The sequence below is a fragment of the Pantherophis guttatus genome, chromosome 2 (assembly GCF_059756535.1).
Source record: "Pantherophis guttatus breed Tessera chromosome 2, ASM5975653v1, whole genome shotgun sequence".
Lineage (NCBI taxonomy): Eukaryota > Metazoa > Chordata > Lepidosauria > Squamata > Colubridae > Pantherophis > Pantherophis guttatus.
Window position 1 is genome coordinate 125289482 of NC_142064.1, and position 21190 is coordinate 125310671.

The 21190-nt window shown below is 40.3% G+C and overlaps 1 protein-coding gene and 1 long non-coding RNA gene across 3 annotated transcripts in view; one reads left to right on the plus strand and one right to left on the minus strand.

Moving 5' to 3' along the window:
- The window catches only part of RAPGEF3 (Rap guanine nucleotide exchange factor 3), a 76625-nt gene that overhangs the window by 35358 nt on the left and 20077 nt on the right, over nucleotides 1–21190 (plus strand). For both annotated transcript variants that reach the window (XM_034419308.3, XM_087886666.1), the window contains 9 exons: nucleotides 2075–2196; nucleotides 8377–8539; nucleotides 9762–9846; nucleotides 12420–12480; nucleotides 12967–13043; nucleotides 14117–14263; nucleotides 15166–15281; nucleotides 17593–17681; nucleotides 19996–20074. In XM_034419308.3, the coding sequence (XP_034275199.2) occupies nucleotides 2075–2196; nucleotides 8377–8539; nucleotides 9762–9846; nucleotides 12420–12480; nucleotides 12967–13043; nucleotides 14117–14263; nucleotides 15166–15281; nucleotides 17593–17681; nucleotides 19996–20074 (939 nt within the window). The remainder of the gene's footprint in view (nucleotides 1–2074; nucleotides 2197–8376; nucleotides 8540–9761; nucleotides 9847–12419; nucleotides 12481–12966; nucleotides 13044–14116; nucleotides 14264–15165; nucleotides 15282–17592; nucleotides 17682–19995; nucleotides 20075–21190) is intronic.
- LOC117666561 (uncharacterized) lies at nucleotides 1871–8445 on the minus strand. The gene is made up of 2 exons (XR_015732379.1): nucleotides 8237–8445; nucleotides 1871–2210 (listed from the first exon to the last, which is right to left on the minus strand). It is a non-coding gene; the product is annotated as an uncharacterized LOC117666561 (long non-coding RNA).

Sequence of the window (21190 nt, forward strand, 5' to 3'; positions counted from 1 at the left end):
TAAATTAACAATGGCAACAGCCTATAAAGAAAACCTGTATAAGATGTTTTATAGATGGCATATGCCACCAGAAAGATTAGCTAAGACGTTTAAAGATAAATCAGCTAAGTGTTGGAAATGTCATCAGTTGCTGGGATCATACTATCATATGTGGTGGTTGTGTAAAGAAGCAAAACAATATTGGGTGAAAATACAAACATGGTTAGAGGGAATATTGCAGCAACATATAGAGTTAAAACCAGAGATATTCTTATTGGGAATTTTACCAGAGAATTATAGCAAAGAAGATACATATTTGATTATTCATATAATAACAGCGGCTAGAATTGTATTTGCACAAAACTGGAAAGCAGATAAAATTCTGTTGGAAGGAGATATTATAAAGAAAATTTTAGAATGTGCAGAAATGAATAGATTAACATTGAGAATAAAAGATAAAGAGGAGTCGATGTATTTCAAGACATGGGATAAATTTTATGATTGGTTAGAAAAGAAATATGAATAAGGACATAGAGATAAAATAGATAGCGAATAGATGGGAGAAAACAATTAGAAAAATAGATACCCAGATGATGCCAAGTAAAAGGAGAAAGGGGGGGGGTAAAAGGGAAAAAAGTGAGATATTATAAAATGTATGCAAATGATGAAATAAAAATAAATAATAATTGAATAAGAAATTGAAATGAGTATAAAGATAATTAGAAAATTGGGGCTGTTCAAATACCACTTTAGATTGAACTGAAAAGGGAAACAACAGGAGAGAGGCGAAGAAGTAGAGAGAGAGGAAGGGAAAAGAGAGGAGAAAGAAGAAAGGGAAAAGGAGAAGAAGAAAAGGGAGGGGAAAGAGGAGTAGAGAAGAAGGTTAGAAGGGGGGAAGAAGCGAGGAGTGGGGGAAGAGAAGGGGAAGTAGGAAAGAGAAGGAGAGGAAGAATGAAGGAAGTAGGAGGAGAAACGGGAAGAGAAGGGGAGGAGAAGAAGAAAGGTTGCAGTAAAGGTAAAGGGTAGAAGAGCAGCCCCGAAAAAGTAAAAATGAAAAATGAAAGTTAAAAGAAAAGATGAATGAAAAATGATGGAAATGACTTTACATGTAAATGTGTTTATGAAAAATAAAAATAAAAAACTTTTTAAAAAAAGATACCTAACTTTGGACTTTTTGGGAGTGTGGAGTAGGGTGCTGCCTGCAGAATTCTGGGAGTTGAAGTCCATTCATCTTAAAGGTCTCAAGGTTGAGAAATCCTGAAATAATGTGACACTCTTATGTTTTTATACTTCCATTCCTGGTAAAGCCAAATCTTTCTAATTTAAGATGTTGATTCCATAGTGGATACTTCTCGGAAAACTATTGCTTGATGCAAGCAGTCTTCAATTGCTTCCCAGCAAGTTACCTCTGATCTGGGAGTCACGAACTACAACTTTTGCCAATTTATGGGAGCAAATTTCTCAGTTGAATGATGTCTGGAATTCTTCTAAGGGACCTAACCAGGAAGCTTCAGTAACATACCTGTTTTCTGTCCTGTCCCAACAATGGATGGAAGGCAGTGATGAAATACAAACTTTTTTACTACCGGTTCTGTGGGCATGGCTTGGTGGACATGGTGTGGCTTGTTGGGCGTGGCAGAGGAAGGATACTGCAAAATCTCCATTCCCACCCCACTCGGGGGCCAGCCAGAGATGGTATTTGCCGGTTCTCCAAACTACTCAAAATTTCCGCTATCGGTTCTCCAGAACCTGTCAGAACCTGCTGGATTTCACCCCTGATGGAAGGGGACAGTAGCATCAATAACAAACCATGATGATCTCTTTTAAAGTGGAGGGGCATGAAGCTGTGCACAAACACAAGTATAATCATTGTTTTACTCAACTCCCATGCTCAGAGAGGAGGGATTTCTTTAATAAGGTGATCCCTGCATTTTCCGAACATTTATTTGGTGGTCCGTGATTGCAGAAAATGTGAGGAACATTAACCTGAAGCTTTATCAGTGAACAATCCTACCTGGAAATTGAAGCATGCCCTCTTAGTTACCTTGATCTCAAAAACCACTTGGAAATCACTGTCGTTTTGTGTTTCTTTCAGGCAGTGTTGTTCTGGGAAGGAACTGGTAGACGCACTTCTTAGTGCAGGGCTTTCGGTGCAGACCCGCAGCCAGGCCCTTGGTCTTTGTCAAGTGTTGATGGATGAAGGAGTACTGGCTCATGGTAAGTGTCACTTTCTGTGTGAGGAAAAAAGCATGGCAGTTTGCAAAATACTCCTATCTGCATTGCTTTTAGCTAAACTCCTATTCTTTGACTCTCTCATTGATTATTTTTTTAAAAAACAACAATCTAATGATATTTATTGGAAATGTAATATTCTCACCCTTCATGCCCAGGGTTTATTTTTAATCACTATTTGAGATCTTTTGAGAATGTTGGTTTATGCTCCTAGTCTCAATACGATTCCTAGTGGGGAATTCTACATTTATTTATTACAGGTAGCCCTTGACTTACGGCTACAATTGAGCCACAGTTTTCTGTTGCTAAGCGAGGCAGGTTGTTGAGTAAATTTTGCCCCATTTTACGACCTTTCTTGCCACAGTTGTTAAGTGAATCACTGCAGTTGTTAATGTTAGTCACAAGGTTGTTAAATGAATCTGGCTTCCCCATTGACTTTGGTTGTCAGAAGGTCACGAAAGGGGATCACGTGACTCCGGGACACTGCAACCGTCATAAATACGAGTCAGTTGCCAAGTGTCTGAATTTTGATCACGTGACCCTGGGAATGCTGCAATGGTGATAAGCATGAAAAACAGGTCATGTCATTTTTTTCAGTGCCGTTGTAACTTTTGAGTGATCACTAAATGAGCTGTTGTAAGTCGAGGACTACCTTATTGTATTTTAAATTAATAAGAAAAAAAATAAAATAATAGTGATAGTGATATCTACATTGTCAAAGAGAAAAAAACACACATAAAAAGTGCTATAACAAACAAGTGGAAAAAATATACAGCCAAAAGTAATATAAGTCTTTTATAACCATCAACAGTTAAAATTTTATATTTTTATTTCACCAACACTGGCATAGTAATATGATGTTAAGAAATAAAAGAATGTTGTCTGCAAATAAAGCCAATTTGTGCTCAAGTGTTATGTACTACTCTGTATATCTCTCTGTGTTAACAGCCCACATCAAGGGTTCCCACGCAGATATTAAAAAGCGTGGGTGAAAGTGGACATTTTTGTCTGGTTTGCCCTGAATAGTAGAAAAGTAGGAGAAAGCATGCCATTAACTTTTAGGTATAAGGAATTCATATAATGTCTTAATCCATTTTAAATCTTCTCCCCTTTTTAAATGTAAATTTTAATTTGTTTTTAAATTATGGGGTATTTTAAATTGGTCTCAACCAAATTATTTAATTCGTTTTCATTCTATTTTAAACTTTTGTATTTACGTGTTTTATTTTGTGGCTGTTCACTGCCCTGAGTCCTTCGGGAGGAGGGCGGTATAGAAATATAAATAAATAAATAAATAAATAAATAAATAAATAAATAAATAAATAAATAAATAAATAAATGATTTCCAAAGGAAATCTAAATCTATCTAGCGCAGCAAACTTATTCTTTTTATGTTTTCTTTCTTTCCTCCTTTGAGAAACTGGTCTATTTTGTTTCTGCTCTTTGTTTTCTTTGTTAGCGAGATGTTAGCAAAATTTTTGTAAAGCAAACAAATAACAAAGTATCCCTGAACATGATCCAAAGAGACACGGATGTACTCATTTTGCTGAAGCTAAACAGATGTAATCCATCAGTTCCTGGGGTGGAAGGCCAGTAGGACAATCCTGGGTCTGGATTTTTGAATTTTGTGGAAGGAAGGCAAGGTGCGAAATGGAATCCAATCTGTAAATGAAAGGAAATGGGGTCTCCAGCAGTGTTTTTCAACCATGGGAACTTAAAAATGTGTGGGCTTCAACTCCCAGAATTCCACAGCCAGCATGCTCTTAATGTTTCCAAGGTTGAAAAACACTTCCTCAGAATCTTGACTTTTGTGAGAAATTATGTGATTGGTTGGTTGCTTGATTGGTTGGTCTGGTAGTGGGATCACAAAGCCAGTTACCTATCTTACTGTGACATCAATCTCTTCCCTACTAAGACTAAGTAAGAGATACATGCTGGCCATCAATCCAGCACTCAGTTTTTTTCTCATCTGCCTCAAGGGAGCTTGCTTTGATCATCTCTTGAGGTAGGCTCTGATTTCTCTACAGTATAGCATTGAAGAGCATTTGAACAGGTATTACTCAGCCCAGTCTTAAATGTTCTTTTGCTCACTGAGCCTTTAACACCCCCCCCCCCGGAGTTAAATTTATAAATGGGGCAGTACTGCCCAAATCTCCAGATCAAACGTGTATTCCTACCTTTGGTTTCCTGGAATCCATAATTTGATTCCCGTTCTCTATCATGACTGTGAATTCCAGAGATAAAACAAAGCTATAAGGCAAAGGGTTGTGCAGTAATTTGCATTTAAAAGAGAAAAGGTACTATGGAATGTATTTGCACCGCTTGGCAATCTATTGAAGAAGCTGTGGTGGTCTCATTCATGAACCCACAACAATGTGCTCTCCCTCATGGAAAAAATATCCATAGAAAGCGCTCTCTCTCTCCCTCCCTCTCTCCCTCTCCCTCTCTCTCTCTCTCTCCCTCCCTTTCCCTCCCCCCACTCTCTCATAAAAATTAATACAAACCAAGCTCAAAAAAAAAAAGGGAAAGTAAAGAAAAAGAAAACAAAGCAAGACAAGAAAGAAAAAAAAAGAAAAAAATATGTAAGGACTTGACTTCCAATCTTATTCACAAGTATAAACAAGTTTGGAAGCTCTTCACTCTGTATAAGTTTGCAAACAGATATATCTTCTTCCCATAAGCCATTACTTATCTATAAGTAAATCCATAAGACATCAACTTTTCAGCTCTGATGTCAGCCAAAAGTCTGTAAAGGGCTGCCAGAACTTTACAAAAAATCTTTTTTTAAAATCTTGATCAAAATCAATTTCATATTGTTTCCTTTTGTTTCTGAAAATCATAATCTTTAGTGCTTTCAAATATTGTTGTGGGATTTTATCTCTTCAATTCTTTTTTGTCCCTTTGCATTGGCTTCTTTGAGGCTTTAAAAAGCCTCTTTTGTAAATCCAATAAAAAGACATTATTCAGGTTTATAAACTTGGTTTATCATTTGCATTTCACTTTTAATTTTTAAAACTTCATTCAGCTTCTTTTGCTATCCAGTAAAGAGTCCTTATTTGGGTCATTCTCTTGTCATTTGTATGTCCACTTTAAACACGTTCTTTATCTTGTTATCTGCATTTTTATCCAATATTTCAGACTCCATTATTTTTATATCAAGCAAGATTTTTTTCACATTCTGTCATTCCTTCATTTATATCCTTTAAAACCTATTGAAGCAGACAACACTACTGATATTGATATTGTGGCTACTAATTTCTGACCCATTCTTCAATCTTCTTTAATATTTCAAATGTTCGTGTTTTATTTTGTAGATCCCAATCTTAATCAAAAACCAAAAGCAGAAAGTTTTTTTTTCCTTTTTGCCTGGAATTTTTAGTCCTGTCTAGCATCCAATTTATTACTTTTTTTATAAAATAATTTTTATTGAGTATTTTACATTTTAAAACCAAACATACAATAGCAAAAGAAATCAAATTTGAATCATAAGATCTCTAAATCTATTATGACTTAACAATAGACAAAATAATTCTGGTTCCCATGAAAATCTCTTTATTTTATATAGCTAGTTCTAAAATTTTATAGTAAAAGTTTTGGTGTTCCAATTTTTTTGGATTCTTAATTTGTTTATGGCTTTCTTGGCTCAAATTCTTATTTAGCTTTTTGCTATTTATTTCATATTCTTTTAAGTTCTTAAACATATGGTTACTTTTTCTTCTGTGGAGAAATGAAGATAAACTCACCAGGTGGCAAGGTATCTACTAGCCTTAAAATAACTAAGTAGGCAATCTCCGTAATTTATTAGAAGCGAGGTTAGTAAACTGAATGTCTTTTAAATGGCTCTGTTGTGGTTGTGAGCTTCATTATTGATCCCTTTGTTTCCTGGCACTCAGACCCATGTTAGACCACTGTCTTGTAATTTCATGAGCAGTTGTCCAGAGCACATGTGGGTGATCTCCCATCCTCTCCTTATCTGAAGAGATTTGGAAAAACTGGTCTAGTCATTCAATCTGTTTTGTGTTAATCTTCTCTAGTCTCCTGGAGACATATTTAGCTCGCCATGCCTCCACTGAAAGTCCCTCCCACAGCCTTCCTTTCATTGTAGTGCTGTAACAAAGCTGGTAGTGTTCCTGCTCTCTCAGAAAGCAACCCAGGTTATTTTTAAATCAGAAATTGGTTTTTTCGTAGCCTGGGGTAGCCTGGGAAAAAACAGTTCTATTTATAGAGATCTCACTGTGTATGATAACTCTGGTTTTTTTTTTTTTTCTTGATTGATTTGGAAAGAGTTCATTTGCATTGCCAGAAAACTCAACAGAAAGGTTTTAATTTGGCCCTATTTGTAGCTTTTTCTATTTCATGCCATGTACAGTCCAGAAATATTGGGACATTGACACAATTCTAACATCTTTGGCTCTATACACCACCACAATGGAGTTGGAATGAAACAAGCACAATGTGCTTTAACTGCAGACTGTCAGCTTTAATTTGAGGGTATGTACATCCAACTCAGGTGAACAGTGTAGGACTTAACAGCAGTTTGCATATGTGCCTCCCACTTGTTAAGGGACCAAAGGTAATGGGACAGAATAATAATCATAAATCAAGTTCACCTGAGTTGGATGTACATACCCTCAAATTAAAGCTGACATTGTGTTTGTTTCATTCCAACTCCATTGTGGTGGTGTATAGAGCCAAAGATGTTAGAATTGTGTCGATGTCCCAATATTTCTGGACCTGACTGTATTTGTTATCTGTGTACTGGACCCACCTTCTGGATCCAAGTCTTGGATCCTGTCTTTTCTGGAGGAGGTATTCCACCTGCTTTGAGGGAAACAATAGTTTGCACCTTCCTAAGAGGCCATCCTTGGATCCAATCATTTTGACAACTTTTGTGAATGCTGCAACCTTCCCTTTTCACGAAAGTCTGGCAGGCCCAGGGTTAAGTGGATTATCTGGAGTCTTCAGTTAGGGTTCAGACTGGGTTATGGTACTGAGATGGCATTGGTCACACTGGCTGATAACTTCTGGAAGCCCAGGATGGGAGTGGTAAATCTCTCCTGGCCCTCCTTTTAATTATCTTGATAGCTTTGATACCATTGACTGTGGTTCCAGTCAGTATTGGTCATGGTGGTGGAGAGGTCTAACCCTAGGCCCTCCCATATTTGTGGTCTCAGAGTTCAAGTTTCTCACTGCTCCTTTTTAATATTGCTAGATGTGGTTATTCAATGGCATAGAGACTTATACTTAGAATGATTTTATTGTCACTTTGAATGTACACTAACTGCATACATTAAAATGAAATTTCATTGCATGTAGCTCTCAAAGGGTCACCACCTCCAATATACACTACATAAACATGACTAAATAAATAAATAAATAAATACAAAATTATGCATATACCCATATGTATTATATGACACAGACAATGCAGTATGCTGGTGATACTCGGATATAGACTTACATTCCATCTGTACAGATGTTGTTTCAGTGCTTGGAGGCTTGGAGGCTGTGACGATATTGGTGGTATGGTGTGGTATGGGGGGAGAATTCAACCCTAGCAAGATGGAATGGCTTTTCACTCTCTTTGATCTGGTGAGGTCTCATTTCTGACTCTCAGTGAAGTAGACTTCCCTACACACAGCTGGTTCACAATTTGTGGGTTCCCCTGGACTTGCAGCTATTGCTTGAGAAGTAGGTGGGGGACCTTTGGACAAATTCATCTTGTGTATCATTTATGCCCTTTCCTGGAATGGGGGCCTCTGCTCCCTATCATACATGCCTTGGTTACTACGGCATATTCTATTGATAAACTGGAAGAGCTTGGACTAGCTACAGCCTATGACATGAAGGTCTGTGGTCTGTGAGATGAAGCCAATGCCCTGTCCTCAGAAATGGATAAATGGAGTTGTTCATGCTAGAATAAGGAGGCTGTGTGGCTGAGTTTTAATACTTTTCCTGGGCACTTTTGTCTACATATACTCCAAATGATTTTTTTTCTTTTGTAGATCCAGATCACTTTCATTACCTTTAGTAAGAGGTAAATGAGATGGTGATTTGGTGGAATATCTTCCTTGCAATCTTAGTGGTGGAATGAAACCATTTCTTGACTTGATCCTCCTTATTTCTTCCTTTATGCCCTGGAATCACCTTCCTTTGTCCATGCAGTACGACAGGAGAGCTACTTTCAGGATCGAGATGCTCAGTTCTTCCGATTTGTGGCCTTGGAACCAAGTGCTGAAGACAGGGATGGAGATGAATTACTGGAGGCGTTGGCATTGCTGACCCAGCTGGGCCCAACTGCATTGCTCACCACCATCCTACGCAAACCGTAAGCATTGATTGCAGGTAGCAGTCAAGAAAAAAAAAAAAAGAGAAAATTTCAAGAAGTTAGTGCATGGATCATAGTTCTATAAAATGGAGTACGATGATTATTGGATTCAGTGTATTTAATTCATACAGAATTAAAGAAGTTTCTATAGCCGTAATGGCGAACCTATGGTGCGTGTGCTGGAAGTGGCACGCAGAGCCATCTCTCTGGGCACGTGAGTCTCTGCCCGTTGCTCTTCTGGGTTCCGGTGCGCCGGCAAGGTGATACGTACGTGGGAGCGCCAGAAACAGGAAGAGTAGCTGCCTGATGCGCATATGCGCTCTGGGAAGATGATCCTCTGGTTTCCAGCATGCGCGTGCATACTGGCCACCTGGTCTTCACATGCGCATGCATGCCAGAAACCAGAAGACCAGGTGGCCGGGGCACATGCGTGCACCAGAAACTAGAAGATCATCTTCCCAGCGTGCACATGTGCACCAAGCGGCTGCTCTTCCGCTTTCCTGTGATGCGCACCAGGTGGCTGTTCTTCCAGTTTCCGGCATGCACGCATGCGCAAACTTCCATTTTGGCACTCAGTGCCGAAGAGGTTCGCCAACACTGTTCTATAGATTCTATTCAAGGGAAAAAAATGACTAAGGACACTGAGGATTGAACTGCAGTCCCTTTGCAGGTGAAGCAAAGACTTTGCCATGGTGATCCCTTATAAAAGTGTGTGATTGTGTATGTATTTTTTGTACATCCATTTAAATCAGCAAAAAACGTCAGAAGAAGCAACAGTTTCATGGAACTGTGCCAGAAACTTAAGAACCTGCTGGACCACAAGAAGATCTGATTTTCTATTCCTTCAAAAGAGTCTTAACAGACAAACTTTCTGTGCCTTAGTACAATGTAGAGTATAAGAATCAGGTCTTGCTTTCTTAAAAAGGAATGTATGGTCCTTGACTATTTCAGAGTTAAGCTTTGCAAGATCTGGGTAATGGACCTAATATTTGTGTTGGAAGCCAGGAATGACTGAGAAAGCTAAAAGGAACTTCCTGTCAAGAAGGAAGCATGCTTATTTTGAATAGATCTTTGTCCTTCCTGAGGAGAGAGAAGGACTATACACAGCTGTGAATGTAATCTAATGGGCTTAAGATGTTTTTGTATGCATAGATCTGAGATCAGCAATGTTGATGTCAACTGATGGGGGAATGTGTGTTTCATTTTGGTCTTTCTCCTCCAGTCCTAACCAACGCACAGATGAGGAACTTGCACTGATCTTTGAGGAGTTACTGCATGTCAAAGCAGTAGCCCATCTCTCCAGTTCGGTGAGTAGCTAACAGATTCTGTCTCATTGGCCTAACTTTAATTTGTTATGAATACGCTGTGAATAACGAATAGGAAGGAATTGGTTCGTTTTTGTCATCCTATCCAACATATAGTTGAAAATGGAAAGGATTCCTTGTTTGCTGGTTCTCTGTTGATTGGATGCCCGTTTGATTTCTCTTTATAGCCCAGCCATCACATCAGTGTATTGCAGTGCCCACACTTTTCCCCCCAGAATGCCATGAAATGGGCCAAGTCTGCAGCCTTCTAGTTTTTAATTTATTTTTTATTATTAAATTGTTTAAATCCCACCTTTCTTACAGATAGTCCTTGATTTATGACTGGTCACTTACCAACCATTAGAAGTTACAAGGCCTTGAAAATGTTATTTCTGGCCCATCCTCAAACTTATGACTGCTGTACCACCCTGCAGTCAGGCGATCACATTTTTGGCACTTGGCAACTGGCTCACATTTGTGACCATAAGACCATGTGGTTTGCTTCACAACTGTAAGCAAGATCCTGAAGATCATAAAAGTATCCATAAACCATAATAATGTAAACCATAATGTCGAGTCCAGTCATGTAGTGACTTGACTTACAACTGCAACAATCTATGACCAAAATTCTGGATTCAATTGAGGTCAAGGACTACATATCCTTCTATAAGTAATTCAAAGAGGCAAACATACATAATGCTGCTTCCTCCTCCTATTTTCTCCACAACAACAATCTTATGAGGTAAATAGGAAAACAAAATGGCAGCTATTCTCCTACTTCTATTGCAATGTAAGTAATAAACATGAATATGTCTAAAGTCTGTAGAGATTCTCAGTCATCCAGGTCATGGTTGTCCCAAAGGTGCTTTTTCAGGAGGCAACTGGACTTTCTTGTTTTTTCTTTGAAGATGTTTCGCTTCTCATCCAAGAAGCTTCTTCAGCTGTGACTGGATGGTGGGGAATGGAAGGATTTATATTCCTTGCACACAGTTGGTCATTTGCATATTGTTTCAGGGTTGTGAATATGTCTAGTTATAAATGAAGTTTTTAGTAGCAAAGCAAATAGGGTAACATATTTTCTGGTACTCTTTCCCCGAATGTACTTTTTTACATGAATTTCCCAGACAGTCTAATACCTATATATCCATGTAATCAACTCTCAGTCACTCCAAATGCATCCAATCCAGCAGTTAGAGCTGGATTCACTTCTACTCTACTTAATGCTCCCTTTAAACCAGTGGTTCTCAACCTTCCTAATGCTGCGACCCTTTAATACAGTTCCTCATGTTGTGGTGACCCCCAACCATAAAATTATTCCTAAAACTATTGAAAATATGTATTTTCCGATGGTCTTAGGTGACCCCTGTGAAAGGGTCGTTCGACCCCCAAAGGGGTCCCAACCCACAGGTTGAGAACCACTGCCTTAAACGATTGGTTTGTTATACATAAAGCATACACACTAGGATAGGGGAGGGTGGGCAGGGTTTCTGTTCAGCTTTGCTCTCCTACAGGTTTTTGCTCTCCTGTCCTGAATGTCTACTGATTAGTCTTATGGAAAAAATGAAATCATGTTAAGTACTGGCACCATGGCATTTTCTTATTTGCTTGTTTGCCATTACCCTATTCAGGTTGCCAAAGTACATTGTGTAATTTACACATTGACTTAAGAAAACAAACCCTTGGTTGATTGCATTGAGATTTCTCAGGTGACGTGCTTCATATTGTAGATGTCTGTGGAGGACAAGACAGGAAGGAACTATGGTATAATGCAGAAGTGCAGCAGTCCATAGCGCCAAACAAACAGGATGTAACTGGCACAACTGAAATATTGCAAAGCTACAGAAAATCTAGTACCAGGCACTTACAATAATCAGTGCTTTGTTGGCACGAATCCCTTTTCTGCTTTCCTTTCCTAAGGGATCTATGGATGCCAACAGTATTTTCCAGCCAAATGTTATATTTCTTACACCAGGAACCAACAATTACTTTCATATTTTTCCTTTCCAGTGAGCTTTGGGGAATTTTGTGTTGTGAATTAATTCAACTTCTCTACCTGATAAGTCTTCATTTGTACCTCTGCCAATGCCCAACATCCCATCTAAAGTTGATTCTTGATATAGATATGAGTTACAGCCCATTTATACACCTATCCTTCCTTCCTTCCTTCCTTCCTTCCTTCCTTCCTTCCTTCCTTCCTTCCTTCCCTCTTTCCCTCTTTCCTTCCTCCTTTCCTCCTTCCCTCCCTTTCCTTCCTCCCTTCCTCCCTCCCTCCCTTCCTCCGTCCCTCTCTTCCCTCCCTCCCTCCCTCCCTCCCTCCCTCCCTCCCTCCCTCCCTCCCTCCCTCCCTCCCTCCCTTCCCCTGAAGAAGATTTTAAAACATAAAAACAGGCATCTATTTTATAAACCTTCAGTTTGTTTGTCTCAGTATGGATTGAGTTTAGAAATGTAAGGATTTACCTTAAATGCTGTCTTATGCCACATGCTGATTTCGGTTACCAACTATTGCTTTCTGAAACATGCGATAGCTCAGTGAAACGTGCTATAGGGCCTACTCACTGGCTGTTTCTCCATTGCAGGTGAGGAGAGAGTTGGCCGCTGTACTGCTTTTTGAGTCCCACGCCAAGGCTGGAACTGTGTGTGAGTTGCACGTTTTTCTTGCCATACTCTTTCTGTCTCTGACAGTGGCCCTCCTGTATCCCATACTGCTACTTTATGCAGCAAATTTAACTGTAGCTGGCTAGGCTGGCAGGTGTAGTAACCATTGTGAGTTGGCATCTTTGAAATGATATGCATCTTTATGCATGCCACTTGCAGTATCACAACAACTTATGCCAACCATTGTAAAAAGGAACAACGATGGCATTCAACAATCCTTTCATTCTGTAAAATCAGGGAGGAAAGCTGTCAGTGTTGCTGTTCATTTTTCTCTCTTTTAAGTCTGTGTATTCCTTTTTAAAAGGCTCCCAGTTAGCTCTTTTGTTCTTAACTCCAGCTCAAGAAATCCTTTTCTTCTTCTGTTCATTTATTTCTAAAAATGTTCATTTTTAACTGCACTACATTTGCCTCTGCCGTAATTTTCCATGTAATTAACATATAGTCCTTTTTCCCCCCCCTCCTCCATAGTGTTCAGCCAAGGGGACAAGGGCACGTCCTGGTACATCATTTGGAAGGGATCAGTCAATGTTGTTACGCATGATAAGGTATGAACTTTTAATCTCTTTAGGCATCAAAAGGCTTGGTTTCAGAATAAGTCCCAAGAATTCTACAGGCGTTCAGATACCAGAAGAGCGTGAACTCTTATTTCTTTCAATGTTTCTAGCCCTTGGATTTATGCTTTAGAGTTGCTTGTATTTGCAACCAATTGATGAATAGCTTTATCTCAAACTTTTACATGGTTACAAATTCTTCCTTTGACATGATCTAACCCTTCCCTTGTTAAATAACAACTCACCTTTCAATAATCCAGGCATTTTCCAGCTGCCTGGGCTCCAACTCCCCAAATTCTCAACAATATTCAGGTTGACTGGGGAAAGTCTGGAGTCAAAATTTACCTTTCTGTAAGGTTCCCATATATACAAGGCTAATTTAAACATCTGTAATTTTCCTAGACATCACCTCACCTACTCCCTAATTCACAAATCCACGAAAGAATATAAAGTGCAATAAAATCCTGTGTGCCAAATTTCCCCACCCTCCCTGGATAATTTTAGTGCTAAAATTTGTCCACATGAATGAATTTGCCCATTGCAAATCAGCTTCCCATCCCCTTATGTTTGCATACAAACATATGTTTCTATATATATATAGAGAGAGAAAGAATAGGGTACAAAGGTAAGGTGGGAAAATGGCTTGGCTTTTTGTCTGCTGTGCTCACTTCCTATGTATGTTTATATTACTTATCATAAAATGGTGTCCTGGAGTACAGTAGCCATATAATAGAAAATAAATATATCTAAGAGGTTAAAATAGGGTGGAACGCCGTGTTGCTGAATAAAAACAGGTTTACCATATCATTTAAGATATTCAGGGGGGGGTGCCTTTGCAAGGCAAAATTAATATAATTGTGTGTGCTTAACCTTCTGTCCTTAAAACAGTTGCCCTTTCTTCCTAGGCTGTGTTTAATCTGGTTTCCTCCTGGTTAAGTTAGAAATAAGATACAAAAGGACAATTTTGTGTTTAGTAGTCAAATGACCTCAGTAGGGCAACTCATATTTGCCAAGGTGGTATCTAGACTTTGTGGCTGAAATAATTGGTTCATTCACTCGTTCTGCAGGGCTTAGTGTGCACCCTACATGAAGGTGATGACTTTGGCCAGCTGGCACTTGTGAACGATGCCCCCCGTGCTGCCACCATCATCCTTCGTGAAGACAGTTGCCACTTCTTGCGAGTGGACAAAAGGGATTTCAACCGGATTCTCAAGGTAGGCATGGAAATCCATCATGCTGGACACTGAAACTGTTGTGTTTGGGGAACAAATTTGCAACATTAAGTGTACTTTGTTTGGTGGGAGGAAGCTTATCTCTTGTACAAGGAAGTTGAGAGCACTGAAGGATGGAGAGGCAGGTATATAAATAAAGTTCATAGTCTACTCCAAATTTAAGCCATGAAGTGCTTAGATATTCTTCTGTCTTCCATTATTTTGGTTTCCTCTTGGTTCCTCGTGGTTGTATCTTTTCCAGAGCCAAATTACCCTTCTCTTTGCTTCAACTTTTCTGCCCTTAATCTATTTTATGTGAATTTATTTATTCCTAGTGGCAATATATGGCTTTCAAAATGATGGTGAATGCAAATTCTCATGTTTGATGACCTCGACGACTGTCTGCATCATTGCCTCTCTTTGTATTGGTCTAACGCAAATTGTACACAACCTCTATTATGCCACTGCTTCTGTTACCTCTGATATATATTAATCAGAATTAGTTGGAATATTCGAACAATGATGCAGAGTCCCAAATGGAGGGGGGATAGGTATTGTAGATTCCCCCCCCCCTATAAATTCCAACACTTGCCAGTCTTGATCACACTGATTAACCAGTCTGCTTATGGTACTTGACTGCATATTGCAGACTTCTTTCAAAGAAAAATGCTAGAGTGATTAAAAATATGTTTCTCTGCTTTGATATTTTAAATTAATCTATTTAGATTTTATGCCTTATGCCAACATTGTGACAAAATCACAGGAGCCTGGTAGTTGGGCAGCCCAAGACTTGCATATGGATGTCAAATCTAGTAAAGAATTCAGAAATGGATTTTCCCCCCTTTTCTTTTCTTGGCTAGTGTGCAATCATGTAAGTAGCATATAATAATTTGTTTTCTTCCTAGGATGTCGAAGCTAACACCCTACGGCTGAAGGAACATGGGAAAGTGGTACTTGTTTTAGAGAAGAATTCACAAGGCAGTAATTCCAGTCACCTTGCTGGGACTCTGGGGAGCAGTAGGTACAGCAATCTGCCCCCTTCATTTCCCTGCTCCTTCCTCTGATGTACCTGCCTCTTCGTTTACCCCCTCCCTTTTCCCTTTGATAGAACAGGGAATCTTCCCTTGCAGGCAGTCTCATATGTTTGATAGGGAAGTCACTAATTCCTCATGAATGTAATGCTGAAATCTCTTTGCTTCAGTAAAGTTTATCGTACAAGTTGCCTCGTTGTAAACTGCATGCTGATTTTGTTTGTGCACTACTTTAGATATATACAAGTGTAGAATCTATACAGGTAGTTCTCGACTTATGACCGCAATCGAGCCCAACATTTTTGTTGCTAAGCGAGACAGTTGTTAAGTGAGTTTTGCCCCATGTTATGTCCTTTCATGCCACAGTTGTTAAGTGAATCACTGCAGTTCTTAGGTTAAGTGAATCTGGCTTCCCCATTGACTTTGCACAAAATGTGATTGCATGATCCTGTAATACTATAACCATTGTAGAATACAATACAATACAATACAATACAATACAATACAATACAGTACAGTACAGTACAGTACAGTACAGTACAGTACAGTACAGTGAAATGGAATGGAATGGAATGGAATGGAATGGAATAGAATAGAATAGAATAGAATAGAATAGAATAGAATAGAATAGAATAGAATAGGAAATAATAGAAATAGAAATAGAAATAGAAATAGAAAGGACCTTGGAGGTCTTCTAGTCCAGCCCCCTGCTCAAGCAGGAGAACCTATACCATCCCTGACAAGTGACTATCTAGACCCGTGATGGCGAACCTATGGCACGCATGCCACAGGTGGCACGCGGAGCCATATCAGTGAGCACACGAGTGTTGTCCTATCTCAGCGCCGGCCAGCTGATATTCGGGCCTTCTGCGCCCACTGGAAGTCGGGAAACAGGCTATTTCCGGCCTCCGGAGGGTCTCCAGGGGGCTGGGGAAGGCTGTTTTCGCCCTCCCCAGCTCCTAGAAAGGCTCTGGAGCCTGGGGAGGGCGAAAAACAGGCCTTCCAGTCCCACCGGAAGTCAGCAAATGGGCCATTTCCAGCCTCCGGGGGGATGGGGAAGGCTGTTTTTGCCCTCTCCAGGCTCCAAGAAAGCATCTGGAGCCTGGGAAGGGCGAAAAACGGGCCTACTGGGCCCACTGTGCCATCGCATGCCAAAAGCGGGGGGAGCGCAGGGGTGTCGCGCACGCATGCATGGGGGGCAGGGCGCACTGAATTATGGGTGTGGGCACGACCCCCCTGCGCTCCCCCCGCTTTTGGCACACGACGGCAAAAAGGTTAGCCATCACTGATCTAGACTCTTCTTAAAAACCTCTAGTGACAGAGCGTCCATGATTTCTGGAGGCAAGCTGTTCCACTGGTTAATTGTCCTCACCGTTAGGAAGTTTCTCCTTAATTCCAGGTTGCTTCTCTCTCTGATTAGTTTCCTACCATTATTTCTTGTCCTGCCCTCTGGTGCTTTGGAGAATAATTTGATCCCCTCTTCTTTGTGGCAGCCCCTCAAATACTGGAATACTGCTATCATGTCCCCCCCTAATTCTTCTTTTCTTTAGACTAGCCAGATTAGGCCTTTGTTCATCTTACTTGCTCTTCTCTGAACTTTTTCCAAAGTCTCAACATCTTTTTTGCAGTATGGTGACCAAAATTGGTTGCAGTATTCCAGGTGTGGTCTTACTAGGGTTTTGTAAAGTGGCACTAATACTTCACGGGATCTTGATTCTATGCTTCTGTTTATACAACCCAGGATTGTATTTTGTATGCAGTTTTTTTGGCTGCTGCTGCACATTGCTGGCTCATATTCCAATGATCATCCACTAGGACTCTAAGGTCCCTCTCACAGTTACTGTTTTCGTAAATATGAACTAGCTGCCAAGCATCTGAATTTTGATCCTGTGACCATGGGATGCTGCAACAGTTGTAAGTGTGAAAATGGTCACAAATCAAATTTTTTGGGTGGCGTTATAACTTCGAACGATCACAAAACGAATAGTTGTAAGTCAAGGACTACCTGTACTTATTTATTTATTACATTTGTTTGCTGCCCATCTCAACACAAGGCGACTTACTGCTTACTTACTGCTTAAAGGCTGGAGTAGATAATTACTGTAATTATATGGGGCTAATATGAGGAAAACCATGATGGCTGCAAATGCAACCAACCTGTGGGGTCCTTAAATGTGTCCAAGAAGGGCTTCCAAAGTTGATGAGTTGTAGCTGTTTGGTAGATGTTAGGTAGGTCTCTTGAGATTGGTTTCCATGATATAATTGCTACTTTGGATCCCAATGTCTTGTTCTTTCCTTCAGATATTCAGTGATGGCTGGAACCCCTGAAAAAATACTTGATTACCTATTGGAAACCATGCGTTCAGATTCTACCCTTTCTGATCCTGTTGGTGAGTATAAAATAGTTTGCATAAAGGAAAAATCTCCAGAACAATTGTTCTATAAGCCAATATAGTGTGAAGTTGAGGATTGCAAGATGCTCATTTGTCCAGAGCAGAACTGAAAATTGTATCCTGGAGATGATTTCATATTAAATTTTCTAAGATGTGTACAACGCATAGTTGCACAAAATCATAAAGCCCCTTCAAATATTGCTATGAATGGTCACTTTCGCTGTATTTCAAAAGGAAGATTCCTGGGGACGATTACCCGTTTATATTACATGTAGTCCTTGATGTATGACCATAATGGAGCCTGGCGATTACAATTGTGACAGTAGTGAAGTGCATCGTCTTTATGACTGATTCAATTTTACGACTTTTTTTATGACAGTCATTAAACAAATCTGGTAGCTGTTAAGCAAACCCACTGTTCGCTATGGGACGTTTTTTCCCAAAACTGGAAGTTATTGCTGGGGTTTGGGCCAAAATATAAATTGTGATCATGTCACCATGGGGTGCTGCAAAGGATCGTAAATGTGGACCAATTGCCAAGTGCCCAAAATGCATTCATGTGACCACAGAGGTGGGGAAGCTGGGATTGTCAGAACTTTGGAACCAGGTTGTAAGTATCTTTTTTTTGGGGTGGGAGGGGGGAGGTCTGTTGTAATTTTGGATAGTCGCTAATTGAACGGTCACACATCAAGGACTTCCTGTACCTGATTTTAATTAATTTTGTGCAATCGATTCACCATTTTGAGTTATTTTAACGAAGACAACATGGGCAAAAATAAATATTTGGTATAACTAAATAATTAACTTAGATAATTTTAATGGTTGCCCTGGCTCCATCCACTTTTCTTCCTCAACCCATCCATAGTTGGAGGTGATCGCTGTCCTTTCCCTTCTCCAGGATGTCACTCAAAGGCCAAGAACAGCACTCCTGTTATTATTATTATTATTATTATTATTATTATTATTATTATTATTATTATTTATTATTATTATTATTTATTGAATTTGTATACCGAACAACTCCCGAAGGACTCAGGGCGGTGAACAGCCAAAAGATAAAATACATATAATACAAATGTTAAAAAACCATTAAAATACAATTAAATAATTTGGCCCAAAAAACAAAATTTAAAACACCCCAAATTTATAAGACAAATTTAAAATTTAAAAAATTTAAAAACAGTTTAAAAAAGAGGTTAGGCCAGGCCGGCCTGCTGGAATAGAAATGTTTTGAGGGCACAGCGGAAAGCGCGCAGATCCGGGATCCTCCGTATCTCCGGGGGGAGCTCGTTCCAGATGGCGGGTGCCCCCACAGAGAAGGCTCTCCCCCTGGGGGCCGCCAGTCGACACTGTTTGACCGACGGCACCCTAAGAAGCCCCTCTCTATGGGAGCGTACTGGTCGGTGAGAGGCTACTGGTGGCAAAAGGCGGTCTCGTAGATACCCCGGTCCTAGGCCACGGGGTGCTCTAAAGGTAATAACCAAAACCTTGAAGCACACCCAGAAGACCACCGGGAGCCACTGCAACTCGTGCAGGAGGGGGGGTCACATGGGAACGCCATGTCGCTCCCATGTTCTAGTTGGGCCAATTCAAAGACACTGTGCAGCTCTGCTATCTTTTTCTTCATGGCCTTTGTGGAAAGAAGCAAGATAAAAAAGATGTAGGAAAGCAACCATGTTATTCATACTCCCAATAAAAATCTTATCTATTTAGGGAATCATACTTTGCCTGGAAGGACCCCCAGCCCTAATCACATAGATAATCTTTAGACAGGAAGAACATCTTTGGGCTTTATTTTAATAGAGGGGGGCTTGCTACTTGCTTATCTCTTTGGTCAAGTGGTCAGTGGTTGTTCTTGTGTTGGAACATGTGTGAGCGTTATGCAGTGGTGGAATTCAGTTTTTTTACTACCGGTTCCGTGGGTGAGGCTTGGTGCGCGTGGTGTGGCTTGTGGGTGTGGCTTGGTGGGCATGGCAGAGGAAGGATATTCCAATATCTCCATTCCCACCCCACTACAGGGGAAGGATACTGCAAAATCCCCATTCCCTCCCCACTCCAGGGGAAGGATAGTGCAAAATCCCCATTCCCTCCCCACTCCTGGGGACAGCCAGAGGTGGTATTTGCTGGTTCCCCGAATTACTCAAAATTTCCACTACCAGTTCTCCAAAACCTGTCAGAACCTGCTGAATTTCACTCCTGGCGTTATGTCAAGGCAGAGGAGACTGCGAATCTTCTATGCTAGCTGGCAGTAGATTAGAACAATATCTTGCCTAAAAGTCACATTTCACAATGGTTTCTCTCTTCTTTTCAGATACATTTCTGGGAGATTTTCTCCTGACGTACTGTGTGTTCATGCCGACTCCACAGCTGTGCCGAACCTTGCTTCAACAATATCCTTTCTGGTTGCCTCTGCCTTGGATCTTAGAGGGAGAAGCCTAGTCAGCAAAAGTCTTTCTTTGGAATGAGACTGCCCTGGGTTGATTTAGCAAAGAGCGTTATAACTCCCCCATGCATCTTAGATTGTTACAGTGGAATGGAGGGAAGGGATAGCACTTCTGGAGGGCCAGGTTTGGCCCCAAAGTCTGTTAAGATCTTACCTTCGCTAGGACAATGTCCCTCAACTAAATGCCTCCCAGATGTATTAAATTACAACCCCCATTGTTCTCAGTCTGTTGGAGTTCTAGAACCCACACTAGGCATGTTATAAGAAAATAGAGGACTGGGTTTTGATTTCAATTCTCTCCAGCAACATCATGTCAATCCTCTTTCATATATTGTTTCTGAGTCCCCAGCAAGTTTGATATGACAGGAAAATTCTTCATATCCCGTGTATAAATACAGATATGTATAGACTTCCAATATATATTTGTCTTTGAAGTGTCCTTTCTCTAACTTTCAATGCTGTAAGCATCGATGGTTATGAGAATATATAACTCTAGGTCACAGAATTTTGCATTAGGATGGGGAGCGGGGATGGGGACATACAACAACTTTAAGATGGCGTCTCAGTCAAGCTTGTCTATCACCAACCTTCTCCAATGCATCTTCTCCCAGGGGTGCTGAATTGCAACCCTCTGTTTTCCATGTGGAAGCAGTAGATAGAGAAGCCTTGCCTACAGTTTATGGAGGGGCTGGTCAGCTTAGGCTGGGACCCAGCAACTCAAAGGCCCACTGTTGACACCTGCCTCCATCTCACTACTGCCACATTTGGAATATATCCAACAACATTTGATGGTTGGCTATATAATATCCCTCAATGTCTTTAATATCATATCACACTGGACATTGTGGGCAAGTTAACATGCCAGCTCCATATGCTTTTGAAAACCTGCTATTCTCAGATACTACTGCCATGTGAAGAAATCAAGTCTCCCCTCCCCACCAACAAACCTCTTCCACCCTCAGAACCTGAATGGGGTCTATTCAGTGGTGAAATGTAAAATTTGTTACTACCGGTTCTGTAGGCATGGCTTGGTGGTGGTGGTGGGGTAATATGGCTGAGTGAG